The sequence below is a fragment of the Moschus berezovskii genome, chromosome 27, assembly GCF_049115385.1.
Source record: "Moschus berezovskii isolate FMDL1 chromosome 27, NW_MosBer_1.0, whole genome shotgun sequence".
Lineage (NCBI taxonomy): Eukaryota > Metazoa > Chordata > Mammalia > Artiodactyla > Moschidae > Moschus > Moschus berezovskii.
In genome coordinates this window covers 15,794,013-15,819,324 of record NC_142486.1, presented here as the reverse complement: position 1 = coordinate 15,819,324, position 25,312 = coordinate 15,794,013, and the positions used below count along the sequence as shown (strand labels likewise).

At 51.6% G+C, this 25,312-nt stretch overlaps 1 protein-coding gene across 1 annotated transcript; it reads right to left on the bottom strand.

Annotated features, from left to right (window-relative positions):
* Positions 1–4,905: 4,905 nt before the first annotated feature.
* MVP (major vault protein) lies at positions 4,906–24,950 on the bottom strand. The gene is made up of 15 exons (XM_055409831.2): positions 24,805–24,950; positions 16,458–16,590; positions 16,055–16,250; positions 14,892–15,015; positions 14,649–14,780; positions 13,264–13,358; positions 12,781–13,017; positions 10,839–11,120; positions 9,544–9,788; positions 9,261–9,458; positions 7,908–8,294; positions 7,012–7,128; positions 6,723–6,849; positions 5,893–6,081; positions 4,906–5,172 (listed from the first exon to the last, which is right to left on the bottom strand). The coding sequence occupies exons 2-15, from the start codon at positions 16,580–16,582 to the stop codon at positions 4,954–4,956; spliced, it is 2,673 nt and encodes an 890-aa protein (XP_055265806.2). The 5' UTR covers positions 16,583–16,590; positions 24,805–24,950; the 3' UTR covers positions 4,906–4,953.
* Positions 24,951–25,312: the final 362 nt, after the last annotated feature.

Below are 25,312 nucleotides of genomic sequence, written 5' to 3'. Positions count from 1 at the left end.
TTGGGGCTGGGAGCAGGTTGGGAGGGGGGTATCCTGCCGCCTTTGGTCCCATATCCAGTGACTGAACAAGGCCCAGGAGGAACCTTCAGGATGGTTCTGTGTCCTGGAGGATGAGGGTAGGGAACGTCAAGGCTGAATTTGACCAGTGGAGTCACATCATATGTTGTTATGGTCAATGTCTGTGTGTCTGAAGAACTTATATATTGAGACCTAATGACTGATGTGATGGCGTTTGAAGGTGGGGCCTTCAGGAAGAGATAAGGTTATGAGCCCTCACATGCTGGCTCTGAATCAAGAAGAGGTGTTTCATTTTTTTTATAACCAGATCAGTGCTGGTGCCTTGATCTTGAACTTCCAACCTCTGGAACTCTGAGAAAGAAATTTCTATTGTTTTTAAGCCACGAAGTCTGTGATATTTTGTTACAGCAGTATGAATGGGCTAAGAAGTATGTGTAGTAGTAACTTTCCAGAATTCAACTCTGTGTTCTCAGGTTAAATAAATATGTCACCATGTAGGACATGCCATGTGTTCTGAAGAGATAAGCACAATAAATACAATTCCCTCAGGTGGTCCTGAGTCTTCTCTCACCCCTAATATGGTGATTAAAGGTAACCCTAACTGCTGTGAAAAACCTCAAGATGTACAGTGGCTCAAACAAGACAGGTTATTTTTGTTGTTGTCATTGTTTAGTTGCTAAGTTGTGTCCGACTCTGCGACCCCATGGACGATAGCCCACAAGTCTCCTCTGTCCATGGGATTTTCCAGGCAAGAATATTGGATTGGGTAGCCATTCCCTTCTCCAGGGGATCTTCCCAACCCAGGGATCGAACCCGTGTCTCCTGCCCTGGCAGGTGAATTCTTTAACACTGAACTACCAGGTTAAATCCTAATTCCGGAGATTAGGGACTCAGGTGCCTACTGATTTTCAACGCAGATCTTCCAAGTGCACCTTGCTTGCTTGCATCTCACGTAGGCAGAGGTGCAGTAGGAGGATTGCTTGAGGCTGGTTTATTGAATGGCAGGGAACTGGCACCAGCTACACCCACTCCCATCGATTGGCTGCCAGTCGGTCATGTGGCCACTTCTACATGCAGAGGAGGTTGGGAAAGAGATTAGTTGTGGACCTAGGAGGAAGATAAAATAGATTTTGTAGACAAAGTCTTTTGCTGTTTAAAGACCATTTTTTCTTCTACGTGGGATACATCAGTCAATTTATTTGGTATTAACCAAAGAAAAGCTATTTGCCCCAGAGCTAGAGGAAAACAGACTGTGTTGATCTACATCTGAGATCACACCATTCAGTATTTAACGGGCAATTTAAGGGAACTTCAAGGGTAAATTTAGTACCAAGGGACTGAGAATTTGGCTCCAGCGTGAACTGGAACTCCACTATATTTCCAGCAAGGCCTGTTTTCCTATCATAGAGATACATCTTGTCTTCCCACTATATAATCAGTGCTGGGGAGACAGTGAAAACCCATCTTCACGTTACAGTTTAAAGAGCAACTTCTATTACCTTACTGGATTTCACAACCTGATGAAGTATATGTAGTCAGGACAGGCTAGATTATGCTGTGGTGAAAAGCTCCCCCACAAACCACAGTGAGTGCACAGAGGAAATGTTTCTCACTTCTGTTGCATGTCTACATGGGTTGGGTGTGGCTCTGCTTCACACCATTTTTCTCTGGGACCCAGGTCAATTTTTGAATATTGCTGGTTAACACAGAAAAGGAAAAAGCGTGGTGATGTCGTTCCCTCTTGCATTTCATTGGCCAGAAAAAGTCATAGGCCGAGCCCAGTGGCCATTTGAGATCTATGTGGAGGCATCAAGTCATCAGCTGGAAATGAGCTTAGAGCTCAGGGGTGAGGTCAGCGGTGGAGAAATGGATGTTTGACTCTAAAGCCAGGAGACCAGCCAAGAGTGTAGCCTTGTAAAGGAACAAGGTTCTGGGAAATCCCTGGTAGCCTGGGGGTTAGGACTCCAAGCTGCAGAGGGCGCTGGCCAGGGATCTAAGTAAGATCCAGTAAACCACACTGAGTGGCCAAAAAAAGACAGAAAAAGAGAACAAGCCTCAGGATGACTCACGACTTAGCAGCTGCGCAGAGAAAGTGGGGTTGGCCAAGGAAACTGAGGCACAGCCAGGGAGGTGGAAGGAAAAGCAGAGCAGGCTAGGCGATGGGGGCCTGCGGTAGGAGGCGGGCAGCCACGGTGCTGCGTGATGGGAGGGGCTGAAGGAGAGGACCTAACTTCTGGGTTTAGCAACGTGATTCCGAGTAGAGCTGTTTCCATTAAGCAAGGGGTGGAGACAGAAGTTAATTGGTGCTGTTTGAGGAGATAATGAGAGATAAGGAATGGAAACTGAGAACTTTGGCTAGGAAGGAGGAGATAGGGCAGCTGGAGGGAACGTAGGGGGAGTTGGTTCGCCATGGGAAGGAGCAAAGCACATTTCTAAGAAACAGATGGTGCAGGAGATAAAGGCGGTGGGATGGGCGAGTGGACTCCCAGGAGGACTTGGGGGGAAGGGGGCGAGCTGGGCTCAGTGGGACGAGGAGGAAGGACAGAGTCCAGATGGGGTCGTTTGTTAGATTTGATGCTGGAAAGGGCCTTCCTGCGCAGTGAGTTTCTATTTTCGCAAAGAGGTGAGGGAAAGTGGGCCGGGGTGTGGGAGGTGGAGAGGAGAGCGGGTGTGAAGAGCTGCTCTGATGGGGCCCTCTCGCAAGCGAGAGGAGCAGAGTCAGAGGCCGGGAGGTCTCTCGAGATTCGTTGCTGTGAGTTTCAAATGAGATCAGTCCGTAGGTGGGGTGTTCCTCCTCCGGGAACAAGCAGCTGGTCAGGGCGGGTGGAGGGGGCGGTAACTGGTTTAAGTCAGGATGGCGCTTTTTCCACTGAGTATCAGAGAGGCGAGGCGGGAGGGTTTTTTTTTCATTAAAGTATAGCTGATTTACAATGTTGTGTTAGTTTCTGCTGTACAGCAAAGTGATTCAGTTATACATTTGTATACATTCTTTTTAAAAAGTGTTTTCCATTATGATTTATCATAGGATATTGAAATAGTTCCCTGCGCTATACAGTGGGACCTTGTTGCTTTTCCATCTTATATTTAATAGCTTACATCTGCTAACCTCAACCTCCCATACCGTCCCTCCCCCAAACCCCTCCCCCTTGGTAACTACAAGACCATTCTGTGTTCATGAGTCTCTTTCTGGTTCATAGGTTCATTTGTGTTATATTTTAGATTGCACACATGCGATATTGTGTGGTATTTTGTCTTTCTCTGACTTCATTTAGTATGATAATCTCCAGTTCCATCCATGTTGCAAATGGCATTATTTCATTCTTTTTTTATGACTGAGTAGTATTCCACTGTATAGTATATACCACATCTTCTTTACCCATTCATCTGTCAATGGACATTTAGGTTGCTTCCAGGTCTTGGAAATTATGAATAATGCTGCTATAGACACAAGGGTGTGTATGTCTTTTCGAATTAAGAGTTTTGTCAAGATGTGTGCCCAGGAATGGGATTCTTGGACCATATGTTAATTCTGTTTTTTAGTTTCCTGAGGAACTTTCACACTGTTTTCCATACTGTCTGCACCAACTTATATTCCCACCAGCAGTGTAGGAGGGTTCCCTTTTCTGAAGGAATTTTGAGTGAGAATGAGTGAATTACAGAATAGACAACAAAATCTAGGCTGGGCAAGTTTGAAATGAAAAGGGTGTGGGGTTCACCATTGAGAAAGTGGTTGAGATTAAGGTCACTGAACCCTGGAGTAGAGGAATGGTTGGCGGAAGGTGAGAAGGAGTTGATTTCAGAGATGGTGTGGTTATTAGTAATGACAATGTCAAGGGGTGGCCATGGGAGCCATGGCCAAGACAGGAAGGACCTTACCCTCCTTGGGTAACCTTATCTGCTGTTGCTTCTCCCCAGAGGTCCTTGGCTATAAACAGTGCTAACACAACACGTACCAGGTACTGGATGAGGAGCCTTGAGTTAGTTGCCTCTCCTCAGGGAAGATGCGGACAAGGCAATGGCAACCCACTCCAGCACTCTTGCCTGGAAAATCCCATGGACAGAAGAGCCTGATAGGCTGCAGTCCATGGAGTCGAGAAGAGTCGGACACGACTGAACGACTTCACTTTCACTTTTCACTTTCATGCATTGGAGAAGGAAATGGCAACCCACCCCAGTGTTCTTGCCTGGAGAATCCCAGGGATGGGGGAGCCTGGTGGGCTACCGTCTACGGGGTCGCACAGAGTCGGACATGACTGAAGCGACTTAGCAGCAACGGTCGTTAGGGAGGGTGAGAAGGGGGTACCCCTTCCTTGATGCTCCGAAGAACCCGAATCAGAAGCCCAGGGAGGTGGCTCCAGTTCCTAAGGCCCCACTGCACCATCTTCCTCTCAGATCTGACACCCCCATCTGAGAAGGGATGGGTGCACAGCGCCATGCACAGGTGCATAGTTTGACCAGCAGGTGGCGCCAGATAAAGCCTCCCAAGTGCAGGAGGTGGGGAACCTGGGATGGATACACCCACAGACAGAGGGTTAAGACTCCAGAAGGCCCTGGCCAAACTGGGCTCCTGGAGGAAATGGTAGTGAGAAGAGATGGCACAGAAGCCACCCCCAAGAGGTACAGGCTTCATTTTCTCACCTGCGGCATCATCTCCCCCCACGGGCATCTAGGTGAGCTGACTGCCAAAAGGATAGTCTGGCTACTGAGAGGGACTCTAGGCCCACCTTCCCATCAGCCTGACTTTGGGTTAGTCTTCTCCCTGTCTTAAATTTCCTCTCCATTTCCAGATGAGGGTGGCCTGTAGTAACCATCAAGATTTCAGAGGTATCTCTTTCCCACTACCATTAAGCTCCCTTGTGATAACAGATTGAAGGTAACAGAAGAGGGTTTTAAATGCCCAGAAGTGTCAGTTTTATTTGTCAGTGCAGTACAGAGCTAAGGCACAACCCGGCTGTTTCCAAGAGTTAGGGGGGCAGCAGTGGAGATGGGAAGCGAGCCCTCTTGGACGCTGGGCCCCGTGGTGGGCTTCTTGGCTGGGAGCTGGGCCTCAGCCCCAAGCCCCAGCAAACCCAAGGCTGTGTTGAAGAGGTTGATAGGCGTGGAACCATCGGTGATGAGGGTTGATTTTAGGCCCAGGCTCTGCAGCAGTTTTACCTGGAAGGAGCAAGAGGCGGGTGAAAATGCAGTCAGACCCTAGTCCCTTCTCTCATCCACTCGGCCGCCTCTCTGGGAGGGGGGCCACCCTGTTTTCAGCTCTCACATTGCAGCTGCTGCCCAAGCCATCCTTGTAGGTAGGACTATTCAGTGACAAGTGAGGACCATTAAGGGAGCCTGAAGGTTTCATCCTCTCCCAGGCCTCAAGAACCTTGAAGCTCTGGCCGCTCCCTCCGGGAGCTCAGCACTCCCCGCCCTTCACCTGCCAAGTGGCAGGCATCCAGACCTCTCTGTTCCTTAAATGCACCTTGGAGCCTCTGCTGGGAAGCCCTCATCGACTGTGCAGAACTTGAGTATCCCCACTTCAGAGGGGCGCCCCCTTACCCAGCTAGCCTGCAGCCTCTCCTCCCCCTTCTCTGTATTGCCCTGTTTGACTTCTTCTGAAGCAAGTTGTCATGGATTGACATCCCATCAGTTTACCGCCCTCCCAGGAGCTCACTGAATCCAGTACAGTGCCTGATATGACCCCATGCTCGAATGACATGGATCAGAACATGGGATACATAGAAAGTCCAAGCCACCACCTCCTCTTGTCTCTCTGTCCCCAACGTCTCTCTAGAAGTATTTGCCTCCCTGGCTCCAAACATGGTCCCAAGACACACATCCACACACACAGACATCCACACACGCCCACACCTGTACCCTCTCCCCAACTCTCACCTGCATCTCCGGCCCTGCCACAGCCATGTCCCTGATGGTGCTGGGCCCCAGGGCCTCTGTCATCTGCTTGAACTTCTTCACCTCCACCTCAGCCAGCTGCTGGGCCTTGCTCACTTCCAGCTCCAGCTGGGCCCGGGCGTAGAGCAGCTCCAGCTCTCGTACTTTCTTTACTCGCTGGAGTTCAGCTTCCTGGAAAGGGAAAACCCAGCCTTCTTTTGATCAGGTGACCCCTGGACGTATCTAGCGGGTCACCTAGCCAGACAGCCTGAGGGACCTCAGATGGGAAGGATGGAATAGGAAACTTATCAGTTAGGGGTGAACCCTGGCTATGCCACGTTTTGACTGGTGACCCCTGTGTGTGTATGTTCAGTCGCTAAGTGGTGTCTGACTCTTTGTGATGCCATGGACTGCAGCATGCCAGGCTTCCCTGTCCTTCACTATCTCCCGGAGCTTGCTCAAGTTCATGGCCACTCAGCCTCTGCTGCCCTCTTTGCTTGACCCCTGGGAACTCCCAATCCAAGACTCAGTTCCCTCTGTAAAATGGAGAGAATTCCTACCCATAATGGAATTTCAAGATCTTGCCTGTAAAACACAACATACCTAGCACAAAGTTGGCCAGTATGGGAACGCGTATCTGTAAGATGGGTAATTATTTTCCTTACCTTCAAAGCGGGTATTAGGTGACTGGAACCAGGGCAGAGGACTTCACAAACCACAACACACTTGAATGGGGCTTTCGGTTAGGGTACTTGGTGTCCCACATGGCTTCAGAGACTGGGCCTCTTCCAGACCCCAAGGCCGCAGCCTTTCACAGGCATCTCCCCACTCACCGTCTCAATGGCCAAGGCCTCTGCCTTGAGCTTGGCCTGGAGCACAGCACCTTCTCCCTCGATGCGCGCTGCCTCGGCTCGGGACTCGGCCTCTGCCTTGGCTGTCCCGGTGCTCTCCACCGCGGTGCTGAGGGCGGTGCAGAGAAGTCAAGGAGGCCCAGGAGGAAGCCCAGCCCCGCCCTCCTACCCTTGACTCGTGCTATTGCAGCATGAGTGAACACACACACTCCCCCATCAGCTGCTCTTCCAAGACCCTCTGCCATATTTTTTTCCCAGTTCTCCACCCCACCTCAGAGCCTCCAGCTCCAAGAGTTCTCTGCGAGCTTTCTCAGCTTCCGATTGGTCTAAGATCTTCTGCCTCTCAAGCCGGCCGCGGGCTTCCTGTTCTAGTCTCTGAGCCTCGTGCCTGGGTGGGAGAGGGGACAGGTAAGACTCTGGGGGTGGGGCCAGAACAGGAACTCCAAGGGCCGGGAGCACTGGCCTAGGAGAGGCCCTCTACATGCAAATGAAAAGGCAGCATGGATATCACGTGAACCAGGTGCGGTTCCAGGTGCAGGGCCACATGGCCATGACCCTGCTTTCACATGACTTACCTTCCAGTGGGGGGAAAAAAACAACTGAACCAAGATGATTTCAGACAGTGACAAGCTCTTTGAAAAGTGGTTGCTATAATAACATGACTGGGCAAAGAGGGTGCTGCTTCAGCTGGGGTGGAAAGAAAAGGTCTCTCCAAAGAGGTGAATTCTGGAAGCCAGGAGGAGGAACCTGCCCTCAAGTGTAGAAGAACAGCTCTGGGCAGAGGGAGCAGCCAGGGCAGAAGGCCTTAAATGCACAGCCGAGTTCCCACCTTGAGGAGCAGAAAAGAGCTATGGGCCTGGAGCACAGAAGCCCCAGGAGAAGGCAGGAAGGCGAGGTGTGGGAAGCAGGGCTGGGCCCCAGAGTGCCTGGAAGGTAGCGGAAACGAATCTGGGTTCCAGCACCAGCAAGGGGAGAAGCCACAGAAGCAGAGGGAGCACCTATTCCACTTTCAGTGGCCCAGGCTATCTGCTGGTAAGGGGAACAGCAGGCTGACCACCAAGGGCGCCGTGTCACTGGGGTCCTGGCAGTGGGCAAGAGGTGGGGACCTGTGAGAGGCAGGACCCACAGTGGGCATCATGGTCAGCCAGGGCCCTAGGCCTCACTCACTTGGCAGCTGCCTCCTGGGAGTTGGTGGTGATCTCGATGGCCAGCTGGACACTGCGCTGCAGGGCGTCCCGGGTCCTCTGGTCCACGGGCTCCACCGACTGCACATCCACACTGCTGACCACCAGCCCGTTCTGGGGAAAGATGGCCCGGTCCCGGGGCTGGGGCAGGGCCATGTTGTCAGGCCCCTTGGTTTCCTGGGTCTCAAAGCCAAAGACAGCAGTGCGAATGATGCGGGCCGAGTTCTTATGAAAGTCATCAAAGGTGACGGAGGCCACGGCCCCCCGCACCCGAGATGCGATGGCCTTGCAGGCGTCACCCACGAAGTCGGGCACTGAGAAAAGCTTGGCTGTCTCTTGGGGGTCCTTCCGGTCACTCAGCTCGAAGTGCCTGTGAGCAAAGACAACTCTCTCGTCTTCAAAAAAGGACATTGACACCCACCTTCTGTGGTTTAGGCAGGGTCTCACAACAGAGAATGCTAATTAGCATCTGCTACGTATCAGGTAAAGTCCTAAGAAACTTACACGTTCCCATTTCATTCACTCAACCACCCTATTTGGTGGGAATTTTTATTTAGACAAGGACATTGAGGTCCAGAGAGGTTAAGTGACAGACTCTAAGTCATACAGCAGGTCCTCCCAAGCCAGAAAGTTGAACCCAGGTGGTATGGTTCCTGGGACCAGGTGCCATCACTTTGTCATGTTGCCCCCAAAGATGCCAGTGTCCAGCTAGCTGCCCTTGTCATGTCCCAGTCACTCAGCCAAGAGGTGAGAAAGGTGTGCTTGGGAGTTGTCAAGCACTGCTTCTGGGTCTGACATTTCTCTCCCCTAACTCTCATCACTGCCATTGGAACTTTAACTACAGATGGGTCACTGTTCTAGTTCTCATAGCATCCTGTCCACAGCCCCATGAGACTGATGGTTACGCTGTTCTTTTACAGACTGGGAACCTGTCTGTAAAACCTGTCTGGGAAAGCACCCAGTGCTTGCCCAGCCTGTGGTTAGCAAGTGGTATGTATGCCTGTTGGCTTCAGAGCACTTGCTCTTGACCACCTGATTATCCCAGCACACAGAGACATACACAGTCGTTTTAAAACCTTGTTTGGCTGAATTCCCACTGGGAGTTTAGCTGGTGAGTGTCTTCCACCCACATCCCTCCAAATCCTGCTCCAGGTGAGCCCACATCTTCCCTGTCATTCCCCTCTAGCATCAGACTGCATTTGCATGAACCCCTGGGTTTGTCCCTTGACCACAGCATGGAGCCGGGCACTCCACCCTGATTGTGGGCTCAGCACTTGAAGAGGCATCTCTCCTCCTCAGGGTGCCCCCTGGGGCCCATCTCCCCAGGGCCCCTTACCAGTTGTAGGCAAGCTGCAGCTGGAGCCTGGCGTGGTCCGCTGTCTCGATGGTGATGACGTCGGTGAAGAAGTCGGGCCCCAGCAGCAGGCAGAGTGTGCGGCGGGCGTGGGGACGCTTGGGCCGCCCGGCCGAGAGAGACAACACTGTAAACTGCTCTTCGGGACCCAGCAACACCAGCTCTGGCCCAAAGACCACGCTGCAGAGACAGCCGGGGTCAGAGGCCTGGAGACGCCCTCCCGCCACAGCCCCCCGATGGCACAGCCCCCCAGGCCGCTGCTCACCGGGCTTTCTTCTCCCTGTAGTCATACACCTGCACCGCGGCGTTGTGTGGCACGCGGTAGCTGACCACACGGGTCTTATTCCGCGGGGCGGCGAGCTTAGGGGTCTTGGATGTCTCCTTCTCACCCCTGTCGGCCAGAGGGTCCTGTCCCTTGTTCAGCAGCTCCTCCACCCCTGGAGGCAGCTCCTTCTCCCACAGGACTTCGTCCTGGGTCAGCATGTAGGTGCTCCCAATCACAGCTCGTACCTGGAAGATGAGGAGGGATGTCGCCAGCGAAGGGAAGACAGAGAGAGACCCACCCGGCAGCCCTAAAGAGGAAGTGATCCAGGAGGCAGGGCTGCATCCTGATTAAACATTGCCTCTGAAAGGAGGCTGCGTTCAAGTTTGCGCTCTGTGAGCTTGGTCATCTTGGGCAGCTATCTGCCCCCACTCCCCCCCACCCCTGTGTCTCTTAGCTCCTTATCTGCAAAATGGAGGGTAGGGTTGAGGAATGAATGATATCTTGCAGGTCTAGTGCCAAGAATTTGGCATATGGTTAAGTTCCGATATTGTTCTTGAATTTTCCTTCATAGGGCAGCTTGGAGGGCACCTCAGGGACAGATGCAACCCTAGGAAATAGTTCTCACACACTGACATTTCCTGGGATTCTGAACTCTACTTGTAGGTTGGAGTCCTAAAAGAGGCTGGAGATGTGGTCCTTGGTCAAACCAAGATCAAGGTTTAGGTGACAGGCAAAGAGGAGGGATTCCACCAGGAAAAGGGTATGTGAGGCAGGTGGGGTCTCACTGCTCCTATGCCACATCCCAGTCAGACGTTTATGCTGGAGGCCAGATCTAGATGCCTTGGGGGTTGAGTCCCCATCCTCAAAGCTGGTTCATCTTCTTGCTCAGGAACACTAACATTTAAAATTAACTAAGACAAGGGTTTCCCTGGCGACTCGGTGGTAACGAATCCACCTGCCATGCAGGAGGATGAGGGTTTGATCCCTGGGTTGGGAAGATCCCCTGCTCCAGTATTCTTGCCTGGGAAATCCCATGGCCAGAGGAGCCATGGTGGGAGTCGCAAGAGTAGGACATGACTGAACGACTCAACCACCATTTAAAGCAAAGGGAAGGCAAGAACTCCAGAAAACGCCCTGGTATTTTGCAGCCAGCTGGCTCAGATGCTGCCAGCAATGCTGTGGAGCCCCTTCTGTCCCCTCCACTGCACACCTCCCCATCCGCGTCATCCACTCGCCCAGACCAAGCTGCCACTACGCCCACCTGGCAGTGACAGTGCCCACCCCTCCACAGTTACCCTTCCGGTCTTGACATCCTGCACGTAGATGCCCTCGTTCTCATCCAGGGGGATGGCCTGACGCTCTTCCACCACCTCCACCTTGGTGGGCGGCACATACTCCAGGGGTCCACGGATGAGCCAGCGGTCCCCAGCCTGGTGGGAGACCTTCTCCTTGCCTTCCCCCTCCTCCAGGGGCTGCAGGGCCCTCAGCAGCAACCCCTGCTGCTCCGACAGCACATATACATTCTGGATGCCTCGTTCCAGCTTCTCCCCGGGCTGGAGGAAGAAAGACTGCTCTCCCTGGTAGGGAGAAGTGGGGTCAGGAGCTGTCACCTCCCAGGACTGTGGAGCCCTCTGATGGTACCACCCTCAGCCCTGAGTGATCGTGGGCTTCTGTTGAGGACAGAAGCCCCTGCACTCCCCCGTCAAAGTCCCTCCCCCGCCCATCAAACAGCAAATCATTTATTTAGACTGAGACGCTTCACAAATGCCTGTAGATGTGGTCAAACCTGCCCTGGAAAGATTGTGCGAAGTGTCAAGGTCTGGGTTCTCACAAGCTCAATAGTTAAGAATTAACCTATTACTGCTTTATTTCTCCCACGCTTTGTTCCCTTGGGGTGGTGTAGTACAGAGTTTCCCATCTCTGATCTTTGGACCAAATCTGGCCTGCTGACTATTTTTTAATATAACATAGTACAATGTAAATATATATTTGAGATAAACCCCACATATTATAAAACCGGTGCCCATGAGCTAAGTCTCTTCAGTCATGGCTGACTCTGCAACTGTATGGACTGTAGCCTGTCAGGCTCCTCTGTCCATGGAATTCTCTAGGCAAGAATATTGGAGTGGGTTGCCATGCCCTTCTCCATGGGATCTTCCCGGCTCAGGGACTGAACCCATTTCTCCTACATCTCCTGCACTAGCAGGTGGATTCTTTACCACTAGCTCCACCTGGAAAGCCCATATTATAAAATACACCCATTTAAAGTATACAATTCAGTTGCTTTGGTATATCCAGAGTTGCCCAACAACACTACTCCCTAATCCCGGAACATCATCATCCTGAAAAGAAACCCTGTATCCAGTAGCAGTTACTGCCCATCCCCACCCCTATATGTGGATTTGCCTACTCTGGACATTTCATATAAATGGAATCATACAACAAGTGGTCTTTTTATCCCTGGCCTCTATTGCCTAGCATAATGCTTTCAAGTTTATCCATGTTGTAGGACATATTAGAACCTTGTTTTTGATTACCTTTTTGAATTATCTCAAGAACATGAGTGTCCTCCACCCCAGAAAGATTATCTTATCCTTTTGATTGACATGGCACTGAATGGATATACCATATTTTTCAGTTATTCATCAACTGATGGACAGTTGAGTTGTTTCTATTCTTTCTGACTCCTGTTTTTGCAAATAAAATGTTACAGGAACACAGCAGCACTGGTTCACTTACAAGATGTCTACGCACACAATATTGTAAAACAATTATCCTCTGATTTAAAAAAAAAAGGACAATCTACGCTGCTTTCCTGGCACAACAGAGACCATACACCTCACAAAGCCCCAGATATCTATGACTGTCATAGGAGAGGCCTGCCCAGCTCTGGTAGTTCCACATATAGTTAGAGAAGGGATGAGGTAGAGGACGGGGAGAAGCGTAAACCAAGAGATTTGTCTGATGCAGAATGACAAAGCTTCCAGAAGACAGAGACATGAAATATGAGAGTTTCTGGGTCTGCATTCACGGTGGTCAGGGAGGTGCTCCCAGGAGAGACTGTGGGTGACCTGAGGTCAGGGATTGCCAGAAAGATCAGTGACACTGTATTCTCAAGAGGGAGAGACAAGTGTGCACAGAGGGAGCCGAAACAAGCTTGAACGTGTATCTGGGGTGGGGGGAGGGAAGGGTCCAGGGCCTCAGGCCATTCCCCTCTGGGTTGGGGGAGGCACTTACCTTGAACACAAGCTTTTGCCCCAGCTGGTTCTTGCCATCTGGTCCGACCGGGTCGAGAATCACACAGTAGTTGTGGGGGCCCAAGGTGGTGACGGACACAACCCCCATCACCTCCTCATGGACATCTGGCACGTGGGCCTCTGTGTCCTGCACGGTCACCAGCCACTCCTCCCCAGTGCGGCGGGTCACCCCTCTCACGTCTCGGAAGTTCTGCCGAGCTCGAAGGTGCAGGGCTGTCTGGAGAGCAAGATGTCAAGGGGTAGGTGAGTTTCAGTAAACCCAACTCCAACTAACTTCCTCAGGGGATCTGGGAACCTCACTGGTCACTAAATGCTCCAGGTCTGAGTCACAGTGTCTACCAACCCAGGAGGATTTCTTAAACCCTTTCCGGTGACCCAGGACACTCCTCAGGTGATCTTATTTTCTGCCACCATTCTCTGCCCCTCCGAGAATCTCCCACCCAGGGTCCCCCAGAGCACAGACCTTTTCCGTAAGGATCACAGCATCCACTACATCCAGAACCTCCTCAAACACTGCTGGGAGATATGCACCCACGGAGCGGACCAGCCATTCTTCTCCTGGGCCGGGAGAAGAGGCAAAGGTCAAAAGTCACCCAGCCTGCTCCCCAGCTGCCCCTTCCCGCAGCCTAGATAAAGGGCACCTGCAGGGGTTCACACTCCACTTTGAGACCATTGCCCCCAGGCTTAAGGACCTGAGAGAAGTCCTTCTTTTCCTTTTTTGAGGCCAGAGGAAAAGCAATCCCTATCTCAGAGAGATTAAAAAAAAAAACAAAAAAGGGATTCCAATCATCCAGGTTGTTGCTATGCCAGTACCCTGTAGGCCTTCTCTAAGCTCCAGAGACCAGCTTTTTTTTTTTCTTCCCCTAAAATGGGCAGAAGGGCTTCCCTGGTGGCTCAGAGTAAAGAATCCACCTGCAGTGCAGGAGACCCAGGTTCCATCCCTGGGTCAGGAAGGTCCCCTGGAGAAGGGAATGGCTACCCACTCCAGTGTTCTTGCCTGGAGAATTCCACAGACAGAGGAGCCTAGTGGGCTATAGTCCAAGGGGTCACAAAGAGTCGGACACAACTGGGCGACTAACACAAAATGGGCAGAACTGCTGTATGACAACTATAGAGGTCATTCAGCCTATTGGAGAAGCAAGAGTGTTGGGCACAAGTTCCAGTCTGGCTCTTTCTGGCCGTAAACCCAAGCCTCAGTTTTGTCATCTGGAAAATGGGAGCTGTGGTGCCTCAGGGTTGCAGGAAGACCTAAGGGAATTGCGGTCTGTAAAACACTTGAACCACACCTGGCTCAGTAAGCAGAGCCTTTGTTAAGACCTCGTTTTGTTTAATACAACAGGTCTGTCAAACAATTGCTAGTTGCATATAAACACGGGAAGTCCCAATGGCTCAAGAGGTAAAGAATCTGTCTGCGGTGCAGGAGACCTGGGTTCAATCCCTGGGTCGGAAAGATCCTCTGGAGGAGGAAATGGCAACCCACTCCAGTATTCTTGCCTAGAAAAATCCCATGGACTGAGGTTCCTGTCAGGCTACAGTCCCTGGGGTCGCAAAGAGTGAGAAAGGATTGAGCACGCACAGGCACAGCAACAATATAAACACCTGCTTTGTGGGTCTAGAGACAGACCAGCTCACGACAGTCGGAGGACGGGAAAGCCATGTCAACAGTACCAAGTCAGGTTAGTGGGGGAAGCAGCATGAGGCAACCCCCAACAGCTTACAAAAGATACCAGGGAAGCACTTCCTCCAGGCTACAGGTGGCTAGCCCCCAACCTCCCCCACTTATCCCACAGTCAAGGCTCAGCCCGCCCTACCCCCGTGAACAACATGAACAATGCTTCAAGACTCTACCTGTCACCCGCTCCTTGCCATCCCTGTCTAAGCATTCCTTGCGAGCCCTCAGCCTCAGGGCCTGGTTCTGCTTGATGACCGTGGCCTGAATGATCTCGATGACCTCCACCTCCTTCTGGGGGATATATGTGCCTGAGAAGGGAAGATGGGGGAGGTGGGTTTGAAGGTCAAAAGATATCAAGGCCCTAATGAGAAGGCAGGAAGTCTCTGACCCCAAACCCGGCTGGATAGGAAAACACTTACCAGGTCCTTCAAATAGCCACTCGTCTCCTGCTACTACCTTCTGTCCGTTTTTATCCTCAAAATCCAGTAGCGCCTTAAGGTGGAGGGCAGTGTTGGGTAGAACCACCTGCAGCGGGGTGATGTCCTAACAGGGGAAGAAGTGGGGAGTCATGGGGTACACAGAGCTGTGACCCCTGGAGGCCAACTGAGACCCTCAAGGTCAGAGTCCACAGCATCCATCTCTCCACGACTCCAAGTGGAATGTACAAGATAGGGGTGGTCCCAGAGCCATTTGGCCTGAAGAGCTGAGACGGGATTGACAGAGCCAAGAGTTAAGATGGAGTTGATGCCACGGCTGAGGGCCAAGGACGTGCTTTCCTCTGCAGAAGTGCTCAGATCTTGTTTAGAACTAGAAATCTAGGTGGGAGATTGGGTAGAGGGCTTGCTGGGCATTGTGGGAGAAACACCAGGGAAGCTGAGTAGGTGAATATCTCATGGCCCAGTATCCACTGGGGCACTTGGGAAACAGAAGGTGGGAAGGTATACACTGCTCTGACGGGCATATCTGAAGCAAGAGGCTTTGTTTTCAAGGTTGCCTCATGGTCACCAGACCCAGTGCAGAAGAGAAGCAGCAGCACTGTTTAGTAGAGGGGACTCCTGAGGGAAGTGAAGGTCAAGAAATGCCGCAGAAATGAAGGTGGGGTGTCCTCACTCTCAGACCCAGGGCCAGAGGGCAACACGGACGAGGGCCCAGCTGGCACTTCAGGCCTGAGATGCCTTCCCGTGGAGCGACCACAGGCACCTGGGCCTCACCTGGTCCACCACTGCTGTCCCGGCCCCCTGGGGCCTGAGACTGTCTGAGGGAATGAAATGCTTACTCTCGGCACAAGTCATTGAGTGCCAGGCTGGCCAGGAACTTCGGGCAGGCTCTGGAGCCTGGAAGATTAGGTGGCGAGATAGGCCGACAGCTCTCAAAGGTCTGACATGGGCGTGTGAAGAGGAAGAGGGTATTTGGGGAAGGTGAGGGAGGGGGCATCCAGTCAATTCTGTCCCAGTAAGAACCAGCAAATGTCCCCTACCATCCCCACTCCCTCCTACGGCCCCAATTTGTTTTCTCTCCGTACTGAGCCCCAGGTCAAGGTGCCGGACACAGAGAGCGGGTACGGGGAAGGTGAGCCAGGTACCTTCTCCAGCACCTCCCCTGGGAACAGGGGGAAGGGATCCTGGGCCAGCCGGATCTCTAGGTCTGCGTGGCGGAGCCGCACTTGTCCTGTGACATCAAACAGCACAGTGCCCTGGGCATCCCGGGCCACCGGGTTGGCCACCATGCAGTAGTGCCGTGGGGGGATCGTCACCATGCGCACGGGAGTGAACAGGATCCTATTGGAGGGTGAGAAGCAGTGTGAGGACTCAGACCCCTGTCCCTAGTCCTGAAGGAGGCAGTGAAAGGGAGGGACAGCCTCCGGTGACCTGAGCCGAGGCCATCTTGCTCGGGAACGGGAAGGAGCAGATGGATCATCATGCCAGCCAGACTCCCAGGCCGTCCTTGGCCCCAGGTGTCTCCACGGCCCAGTGCTGGCTACCCACCTCTCATTGTCCTGCCGGATGTAAGTCTTTGGCCCGACCTCCACACGGGACACATTGCTGTTCTGGTCTAGCACGTGGATGTAGTGGTATGGCGGGATGCGGATGATGGACTCTTCCATCGCCATGGTGACTCCTGAGCCCAGGGCAGCAGAGTGACACAGAAGTGGGCAGAAGACAAAAGGTGAGTCCGGGGCAGGGGGTGGGGTGGGGGGTAGGTGATTGGGGGATGGGCCCTTCTTCCTTCAACTCAGGTTATTCCATCCTTTACCAACCCCCACCCACTTCTTCCTTTCTTCCCACCCAGGGCAGCCCATCCAGACCTCATCTCTGTTGAGAGATGCTTGATGTAGTTAACCACAGAAGCCCACAGTTTTCTGCCAACTCCTTTCCCTCATTCCCATCTACTTTACCTCCCTCAAGCTTCCTACGCAGCACAGCTTGTGGGATCTTAATTCCCCCACCAGAGATAGAATCCGGGCTCATGACAGTGAAAGCACCAACTCCTAACCACTGGACCACCAGGGAACTCCCCTGGAGGCAGCTTCAGATCAAAACTTTCCCCATGTACAACCCCCAATGTGGAGGAGGCAGAAGTGCACCAAGTTGGGAAAGGTGGTCAGCCTCTGGCAGAGCTGTGGGGGTTTTCTCCTCCCAGTGCGGGGCTGGGGAGCAGAGGCTCTGAGGAGCTCCCTGGATCCTCCAGGGGGCAGACTCCTTTATTTCGGGGGATCCTGAGGACCCAGCTGTATGCAAACATTAGCCCACATCCTGAGAATATTTGCATGGTAGGCAATCCTGATGAACTGTTCAGATATGAGCCACCTCTCAAGGAAGGAACCCCTGGTGGAACTGATGCTGGATTAGCAACACCAAAGTATTCTAGTCCTTTCCTCCCCACTTCTCTCTGGTCTGCTGCCATCCGGGACTCCCTGCCATCACAGGTAGGGGTGGGTGGGAAGGAGAAAGGGAGTAAATGAATACTTCGTCCATTCCCACCCCACCTGCTTCTGAATCCTGGATGGTTACATCCAGTGCTCGGCTTGTTCAGGAGTGTCACACTGCCTAACTAAACACCAGTCCTGCCTCCAGCATGCCTTGAACTTTGGACATGTCCCCTGGAATCACACAAAAGGAAGCAAATTTACTAGGGGATTCAAAGCCTTGCCCTCTGAGACTTTGGTCCAACTTAAAAAAAAACTTTGGCTACACTGTGCAGCATGCAAGATCTTAGTTCCCCGACCAAGGATCAAACTTGGGCCCCTTGCATTGGAAGTGAGGAGTCTTCCCCACCAGGGAAGTCCCAGTCCAACATTTTTGAAGCCACCACCAAAAAGAAGTGGTACCCATCTACTCCACCGTTCATCTAGCTTTCAACCTGGGTGAGAAAGAAATGGGAAGTGAGAAGGAGGAAGGGAGAGTGGCTTGACACAGGAAACAGAGGCAGGAGTCACAAAATTATAGAACGAAGGTGAGGCCCAAGACTTTTTACTTGATCCACAGAATCTGCAAAATTTCTTCTGTTTAGAAATTGTAAGTTTTTTTAAATTCCCGATTCTTGCTTCTCTTGACGAATGAGGAGCCAGGCCCTACGTTCCCACATGACAAACCAGTGAGCACCAAGTAGCTGCTGAGCTCTTTAGATGGGTCACAAGCTTTCCTGCTTAACCACAATTCCCACCACTCCCTGTTGTCTTACACCTGTGCCCATGCACTCACATCACCTGTGTGGCTCCTGTTTAAAACCTTCCAGGACTTGCCTGGTGGTCCAGTGGTAAAGAATTTTCCTGCCAATTCGGGGCACATGGATTCAATCCCTGGTCAGGGAAGATCCCACATGCTGTGGAGCAACTGAGCCACAGCTACTTATCTGGTGCACAGCAGCTACTGAAGCCTGTGTGCCTAGAGCCTCTGCTCCACAACAATGAGTAGCCCCCACTCACCACAACTAGAGGAAGCCCAGGTGCAGCAGTGAAGACTCAGCGCAGCCAAAAAAAAAAAAATTCCAACTCAGTATCATCTGATAGAACTTTCTACAATGATGGAAATAATCAGTGCAGTCTTTGGACTGACTGCTTGTGGCTACTAAACTCTTGAAATGTGGCAGTGTGACTGAGAAACTCATTTTTAAGAAGTGGATTTATTTAGAGAGAAACACACTCCACAGACAGAATATGGGTCATCTCAGAAGGTAAAAGTGTCCTCAAATTTTAATTAATCATATGTGGCTAGTTGATCCCCATATTAGACAGACAGTGTAGTTCTAAGTAACTGAGTCCTAGGTAGGGAGGATGAGTCGTTCAAGGCCACACAAGTCATTGACACCATTAGATTCTCATCCTGATGGAATACCTGGTCCTGTGTCTCTCCAGTGGCATGCAGTGCAGTGCCAGGGCCACAGATTCAGCCAGACTGCCAGGGGTTACTTACAATTCTGATTTGCCACTTTCTTGCCTGGTGAAGTGAAAGTGAAAGTCGCTCAGTCTTGTCCTGCTTTTTGCAACCCCATAGTCCATGGAATTCTCCAGGCCAGAATATTGGAGTGGGGTGTCATTCCCTTCTCCAGCGTTATCTTCCCAACCCAGGGATCAAACCCAGGTCTCCTGCATTGCAGGCGGATTCTTTACCAGCTGAGCCACCAGGGAAGCCCAGTGTTCTAATGTCATAGCTCATTTTCAAAGGTTACAGTTTTCATCTGTTTTCTTGGTACACTTTCTATATCCAGAGGACTATGATTCTCTGCTCCTCATTCTTTTTCTTGCAACTTTGTATGGGATTTGATCTTGATACTTTTCTGTTGCCTGTTTGTCAAGTTGATTACCCTTAACTTTTCTAACATCAGAGCTCCCTCTTATGTTGATTTCAGGTAGCGTGTGAAAAACCCAGTGTGGGCTTTCTGCTCTCCCCACTTACCTGGGCCTTTGCTTTCCTTCTTCTCTACTGCCCATCCTGCTCGGCTGCGCTTCCATTCCCTGGGACAGGGCCCCACAAGAGCATCCTCCCTCCCCTGGCTAGGACTGCCTGGATCTTGGTTCTAAGCCTTACTATGGATGGGAGATCTTATACAAGTCCCTTGCCTTCCCTAGTCCCGTGTCCTGGACTATGAACTCGGGATGGATAGGGCATCAGCCCAAGTCTATGAGAATGGAGTTTATTATAAAGCACTTGGAATAGAGCCTGACTCTGAGAAGCACTGTGTGTGGCTTGTAGCTGAGGCCCAGCCTCCCTATCCAGTTGGAGGATGTGACCTAGCACCATAGGCCCCTTATCCCACCCAGCATCTCTGCTTTAAACTTGTTCACTGAGCAGGAATGTGACAGGTTTTTGTGTCACCCCAGCTGTGGGCCTAGAATAGCCAAGGGGCATCTGACAGCCTAGTGAAGCCTCTTCCTGGTTCTCTGCACAGTGGAAGCCTGGCCAGAAAGCCAAATGGGGGAGAGGGAGGGCTAGGGCTGCAAGCAGAGGGGAGCGCAGGGCTCTGGGGGGCCCCACAAGACTTGAATTCTAGAAGGCCACACAAGGCTGGGAAGCAGGCTATAGGAACAGCCTCCAAAGGCTCCTTTGGATGATCCCTCACCCCCTACAGCTGAGGCCTCTCCACCATCTGTCACCCCAGTTGGGCCCAGTTAGGGGGGCCGAGAGCCTCGCCCAGCTCAGTGACTCAGCTGAGAATCATCCGTGAAGCTAATCAGGCTGGGTTCCTGTCTTGTTTCAAGGCCAAGCCCTTGTCAACTACTCGTTTCAGTACCGGGACTCTGTCTCACCTCCCTGGTCAACCACCTCCTCAGCTCCAAAGCTGTGCCTTCCACCTAGGATCAACTGCTAAGTTCACCCAAGAACAGGCTTTGAGGACTTCCCTGGCAGTCCAGTGGTTAAGCCTCCGTGCTCCCAGTGCAGGGGGCACGGGTGGATCCCTGTTTGGGGAACTAAGATCCTGCATGCTGCACAGGGACACCAATGCACAAACAAAAAACTCCACCCCCTACAAAACAGTCTCTGCCTTTTCAATCTTGCCATCCCCGGAAGTAGAAGTGAGCCTCAGAGGGTCTCTCAGGGATCCAGGGAAACCACCAGACTAAGGCAGCATGTTTGTGTCAAATACAGGCTTTTGTGGTTTGCCAGATGACGTGTACAGTTTAGAGCATTTTACTTTCAATATACCAGGGTCCTCAGAAGACAATTTTATGTTGAACTTTAGAAAGTCCTGCCCAGCCCCAAGTTTGGTCCCAATTCCCTAAATTCACTGAGACTTCCTTTCAGTATCTGCTTCCGAAATCTGTGCCCTAGGCTGCTTTCTGGGTATGTGTCCAGACTGGCCTGATCACACTGACCCTCATGTCTCTTGAGGCTCCTGCCAGAACCAGTCACTTTCACCCAAAGTCTCAGAGACCAGTCTCCCCCAGCTGCATCCCATAGACAAAGGAGGGAGGGGTAAGTGTTGCACTAGCAGAACCCAAAACAGCCTGTGAGAAGAAGCTGGCCTTATCCTCCCATTAAGAGGTAACTTCTTGACCCCTTTTGGCTCAAGAGTAAACATGTTATAGCAAAATTTAATAAATGAGTCATTCAGTTCAGTTCAGTCACTCAGCCGTGTCCGACTCTTGGCGACTCCATGAATCACAGCATGCCAGGCCTCCCTGTCCATCACCAGGTCCGATTTTCAGGGTCAATTGTGTATGGCTGAGAATCTTAAATAGCAGATACCTGGTCGACCAGCCACATGAGGTATGGGGCTGCAGCGAACAGGAGCAACAGCATCACCTCGAAGCTTGTTAATAATGCGGCATCTTGGGTTCTCCTGACCTGTGAGTTGCTGAATCAGTCAGCTCTTTAACTAGATCCCCAATGATTTGGGCATAAAGTACGAGCAGCTCTGCTCTGTAACAGCCTCTCAACCCTGCCTGACTGTACATTAGAATCACCTGGATATTTCTTAAAACCACCCATCTCTGGAGATCAATTTAACTGATCAGGGGTGGGGGTCCAAGCGTTGCTATATATAAAAGCTCTTCCATTGACTCTAATATACAGAAAGGACTGAGGTCTGTCTCTGTCAATAGGATCTTAGGCCATTTGCTAGCCGTTGAGCCTTACTCTCCTAGACTGGAGTGGGAATAAAAGCGACTGCTTCATGGGGTTAAAGGGGTTAGAGACTGGATTATGTCTAATACACAGCAGGAGCTCGACGAAGGGTGGCTAGGAGGAGGAAGGTGAATCCAGATGGCAAACTGTTCCTCAAATACAGAAAGTTTCATGTATTTTCACAGCCCCTCACCCCCAGGTCCAAGTAGCCCCCCAGCCAACGCTCAAGTCCCCTGGTCCCAAGCCATGAGCAGGCCTGAGTTTGGAGGAGACGGTGGAGACAGCCCTGGTACCCACCCCCCCCCACCTCTATCAAGTTTTGTTTGCAGTGGATTTGTTGTTTAGTTGCTATGTCGTGTCCAACTCTTTTTGCGACCTCATGGACTGTAGCCTGCCAGACTCCTCTGTCCATGAGATTTTCCTGGCAAGAATATGGAGCAGGTAGCCATTTCCTTCTCCAAGGGATCTTCCCGACCCAAGTATCAAACCTGCGTCTCCTGCTTTGCAGGTAGATTCTTTACCACTAAGCCAACAGGGAAGCCCTCTATCAAGCTTGCTAAGTCACTTCAGTCGTGTCCGACTCTGTGTGACCCCATAGACGGAAGCCCACCAGGCTCCCCAGTCCCTGGATTCTCCAGGCAAGAACACTGGAGTGGGTTGCCATTTCCTTCTCCAATGTGTGAAAGTGAAAAGCGAAAGTGAAGTCGCTCAGTCGTGTCCGACCCTTAGCGACCCCACGGACTGCAGCATACCAGGATCCTCCATCCATGGGATTTTCTAGGCAAGAGTACTGGAGTGGCTTGCCATTGCCTTCTCCGCTTAGGTTTAGGAAAAAACACAGAAAACTCAAGCACAAACAGAACTCATCTTTGCAGCTTCCCTTCACTGATTTTAAACATTCTAGTCCTTACTCAGGGACTGCAGAGAGGCTGTTTTTACCAAACAGCTTCCCTATTTAGGGAGATTATTTCCTGTTTTAGGGGACTAGCGTGGAAATTCTTGAGAATTTGTATCACATAAGCCACATCTTTAGTAGCAGCAAAGTTTTTAGGAAATTTTTCTTCCGAGGAAAGTCTTCTCTGAGTTCCAGCCCCGCTGGGCCACTTTTGGGGAGCAGCAGCTTGTTCCGGGGACAGAACAGCTCTGCCAGCTCAGGCTGATGCTGATCCTGTTTCTATCCTGCCTCCCAGATGCGGGCTTCCCTGGTGGCTCATGGGTAAGGAATCCGCCTGCAATGCTGGAGACCTGGGTTCCATCCCTGGGTTGGGATGATCCCCGAGAGAAGGAAATGGCAACCCACTCCAGTATTCCTGCCTGGGAAATCCTGTGGATGGAGGAGCCTCGTGGGCTAGTGTCCATTGGATTGCAGAGTCAGATATGACTCAGTGACTAAAAGAACAGCTCCCAGACGTCACCAATTAATGCCAGTCATTGACAGCAAAGATCAGCTAGGTTGGAAGTGACCCAGGAACCAGGCTTCAGAACCCCTGATCCAGATCAACGTTTTCTAAAATCGCTCAATCATAGGACTCAGCTGGTCGTCTTGATTACCAGGCCTCACTCCATACCCACGAACTAAGGTCTCCAGGAAATCCCACGGACAGAGAAGCCTGGCTACAGTCCAAGGGGGTCACAAAGAGTCCGACACGACTGAGTGACCAACACTTTCACGAGGTTTCCAGGAGCGAGGTTCTGGAATTTCTATCTGTGGGAAGTGCCTCTCCCTTCCCCCTATAACAGCTCCTACTCATTAATAACTTAATTTGGGCCTGTTATTGTGCTAAATGCTTTTAATTAACTCATTTCATCCTCCTAAGAACCTAGAAGTTAAAAAATTTGCTCAGAATCACGCAGTGATCAAGAGATGGTGGCTCAGGCAGTAAAGCATCTGTCTGCATGCAGGAGACCTGGGTTCGATCCCTGGGTCAGGAAAATTCCAGTGGAGAAGAAAATGGCAACCCACTCCAACACTCTTGCCTGGAAAATTCCATGGACAGAGGAGCCTGGTAGGCTACAGTCCACAGGATCACAAAGAGTCGGACATGGCTGAGCAATTTCACACACACACACAAAAAGAAACTAGAAGTTAAAAGAATTTGCTCAGAATCGAACAGTGATCAAGGGATGGAGCCAGAATCCCACCCCAGGTACCGTGTCTGCAGAGCCCCCAAACCAGGAAGTAGTATGGCTTCTTACGCAGAAATGTCAGTAAGACTCAAAACCAGAGTTAGGACTTCAGGACCTGGGTGGGGCTGGGTACTCTTCAGGAGATGGTGCCAGTGCAGTTCAAAGGTATTCTCTGCAACCTAGAAAGGCAGCACCCAACAAGGAGGCCCGAGTAGCCATTCAAGGTGGCTGCCCAACATGCTCACGGCTTTACAGAGCTGCCCTGCCTAGAAAGTCTCACCCCCAGGGCAGGTCGGGTGTCCTGTGTGCCAAGGGTGGCGACAGGCAGAAGTTTCTGGGAGTCAGTTGGCACCTTAGTGACTGCCAGCCCTTCTCCCCATAAAACCTAGGGGCCCACCTGGATATGGAGCAGAGAAAAGAGGGCACAACCTGCTTCTACTATTCCCCCCTACCTCTGCGAACCCTCTTGTGCTTCTAAGATCCCCAGAATTACAGGCCAGTGGGTCCAAAATAGAGCTTCCTCTTTTCACTTTGGCCTGTCCCCCGCCCGGTCAAAAACAAAAACCAAACAGAGCCTTGCTCAGCAAACTCCATGTCTTCTGGAAATCAAGCCTTCCTTAAGATTACTCTGCTAATGATTTCTCAAATGATCTGCAAGGCCCACAGCTGGCACAGCCCTGAACAGGGTAGAGGGGAAAACCTTGATGTTTGCAGAGTCCAGGAATCTCAACGGAAGAAAAAAAAAAAAAAATCACATTCTAAGAGCTCCAGGGGACAGGCAAGATAAATCTAGCAGGGACCAATCTCACTCGAGGAGGGAGTCTAAATGGATCCCTTAGATTTCCTCTGCCCCTACTGCCAATGGGGGAGCTGGAGATCAGAAAGGCCTGAGATTTCGGGTCTGGGGGTGTTGGCAAGGTGACAAGTTGATCTACCTTTACTTCAGAAGTTAGAAAAAAAAAAACAACAAGGAAAGCAAACCCTTCCAAGGTTAAGCCGCCATCCATCTTCTAGTTCTGGTTCAGGGACCAGTTGCCCTAGCTGAAGCCCCAAGAAGGCACGACAGAGCTGGAGAGGGACTTGAGGGCCACAAGGTCCCACTCACTGGTTTGGGGATTTGGGGCCTTTATGAAGTACTTACATCCAGAAGTGTGGCTTGGCTGCAACAGACTCCTCAGTTCAGGGAAACTCCAGCACCCAGCCCTAAGGATCACTTCCCGACAGGGGCAGGCTCAGGGGTGGGGCTTGGGATTTAAAGGGCCCTCGCAGCTGGTTCTCATTTCTTTTTTTTCTCCACCTCTAGGCGGCTTCTGACTTCCCAGGTGATTCAGTGGTAAAGAAACTGTCTACCAAGTCAGGCGATGTGGGTTTGATCCCCGGGTCAGGAAGATCCCCTGGAGAAGGAAATGGCACCCACTCCAGTATTCTTGTCTGGGAAATCTCATGGACAGAGGAGCCTGTCCATGCAGCTACAGTCCATGGGGTCGCAAGAGTCAAACACGACTGAACAACTAATGAACAACAAGGTGACTTCTACTACAGCTGAAGGCACTGAGCTCATTCAGTGGCGGGGAATTCCACAGCCAGCTGGCAGCGCTGGACTGACCCTGGGAAGGGGCCACGGCCCGAGGCGGGGGGGGGGGGCGGGG

Coding starts and splice junctions, on each gene's coding strand:
- MVP (XM_055409831.2), bottom strand. CDS start 16,582: ATGGCGATGGAAGAGTCCATCATCCGCATCCCGCCATACCACTACATC. Junction 14,781..14,891: donor GTGGCTATTTGAAGGACCTG/GTAAGTGTTTTC, acceptor TTCCCTTCTCAG/GCACATATATCCCCCAGAAG. Junction 9,789..10,838: donor AGGATGTCAAGACCGGAAGG/GTAACTGTGGAG, acceptor CTCATCTTCCAG/GTACGAGCTGTGATTGGGAG.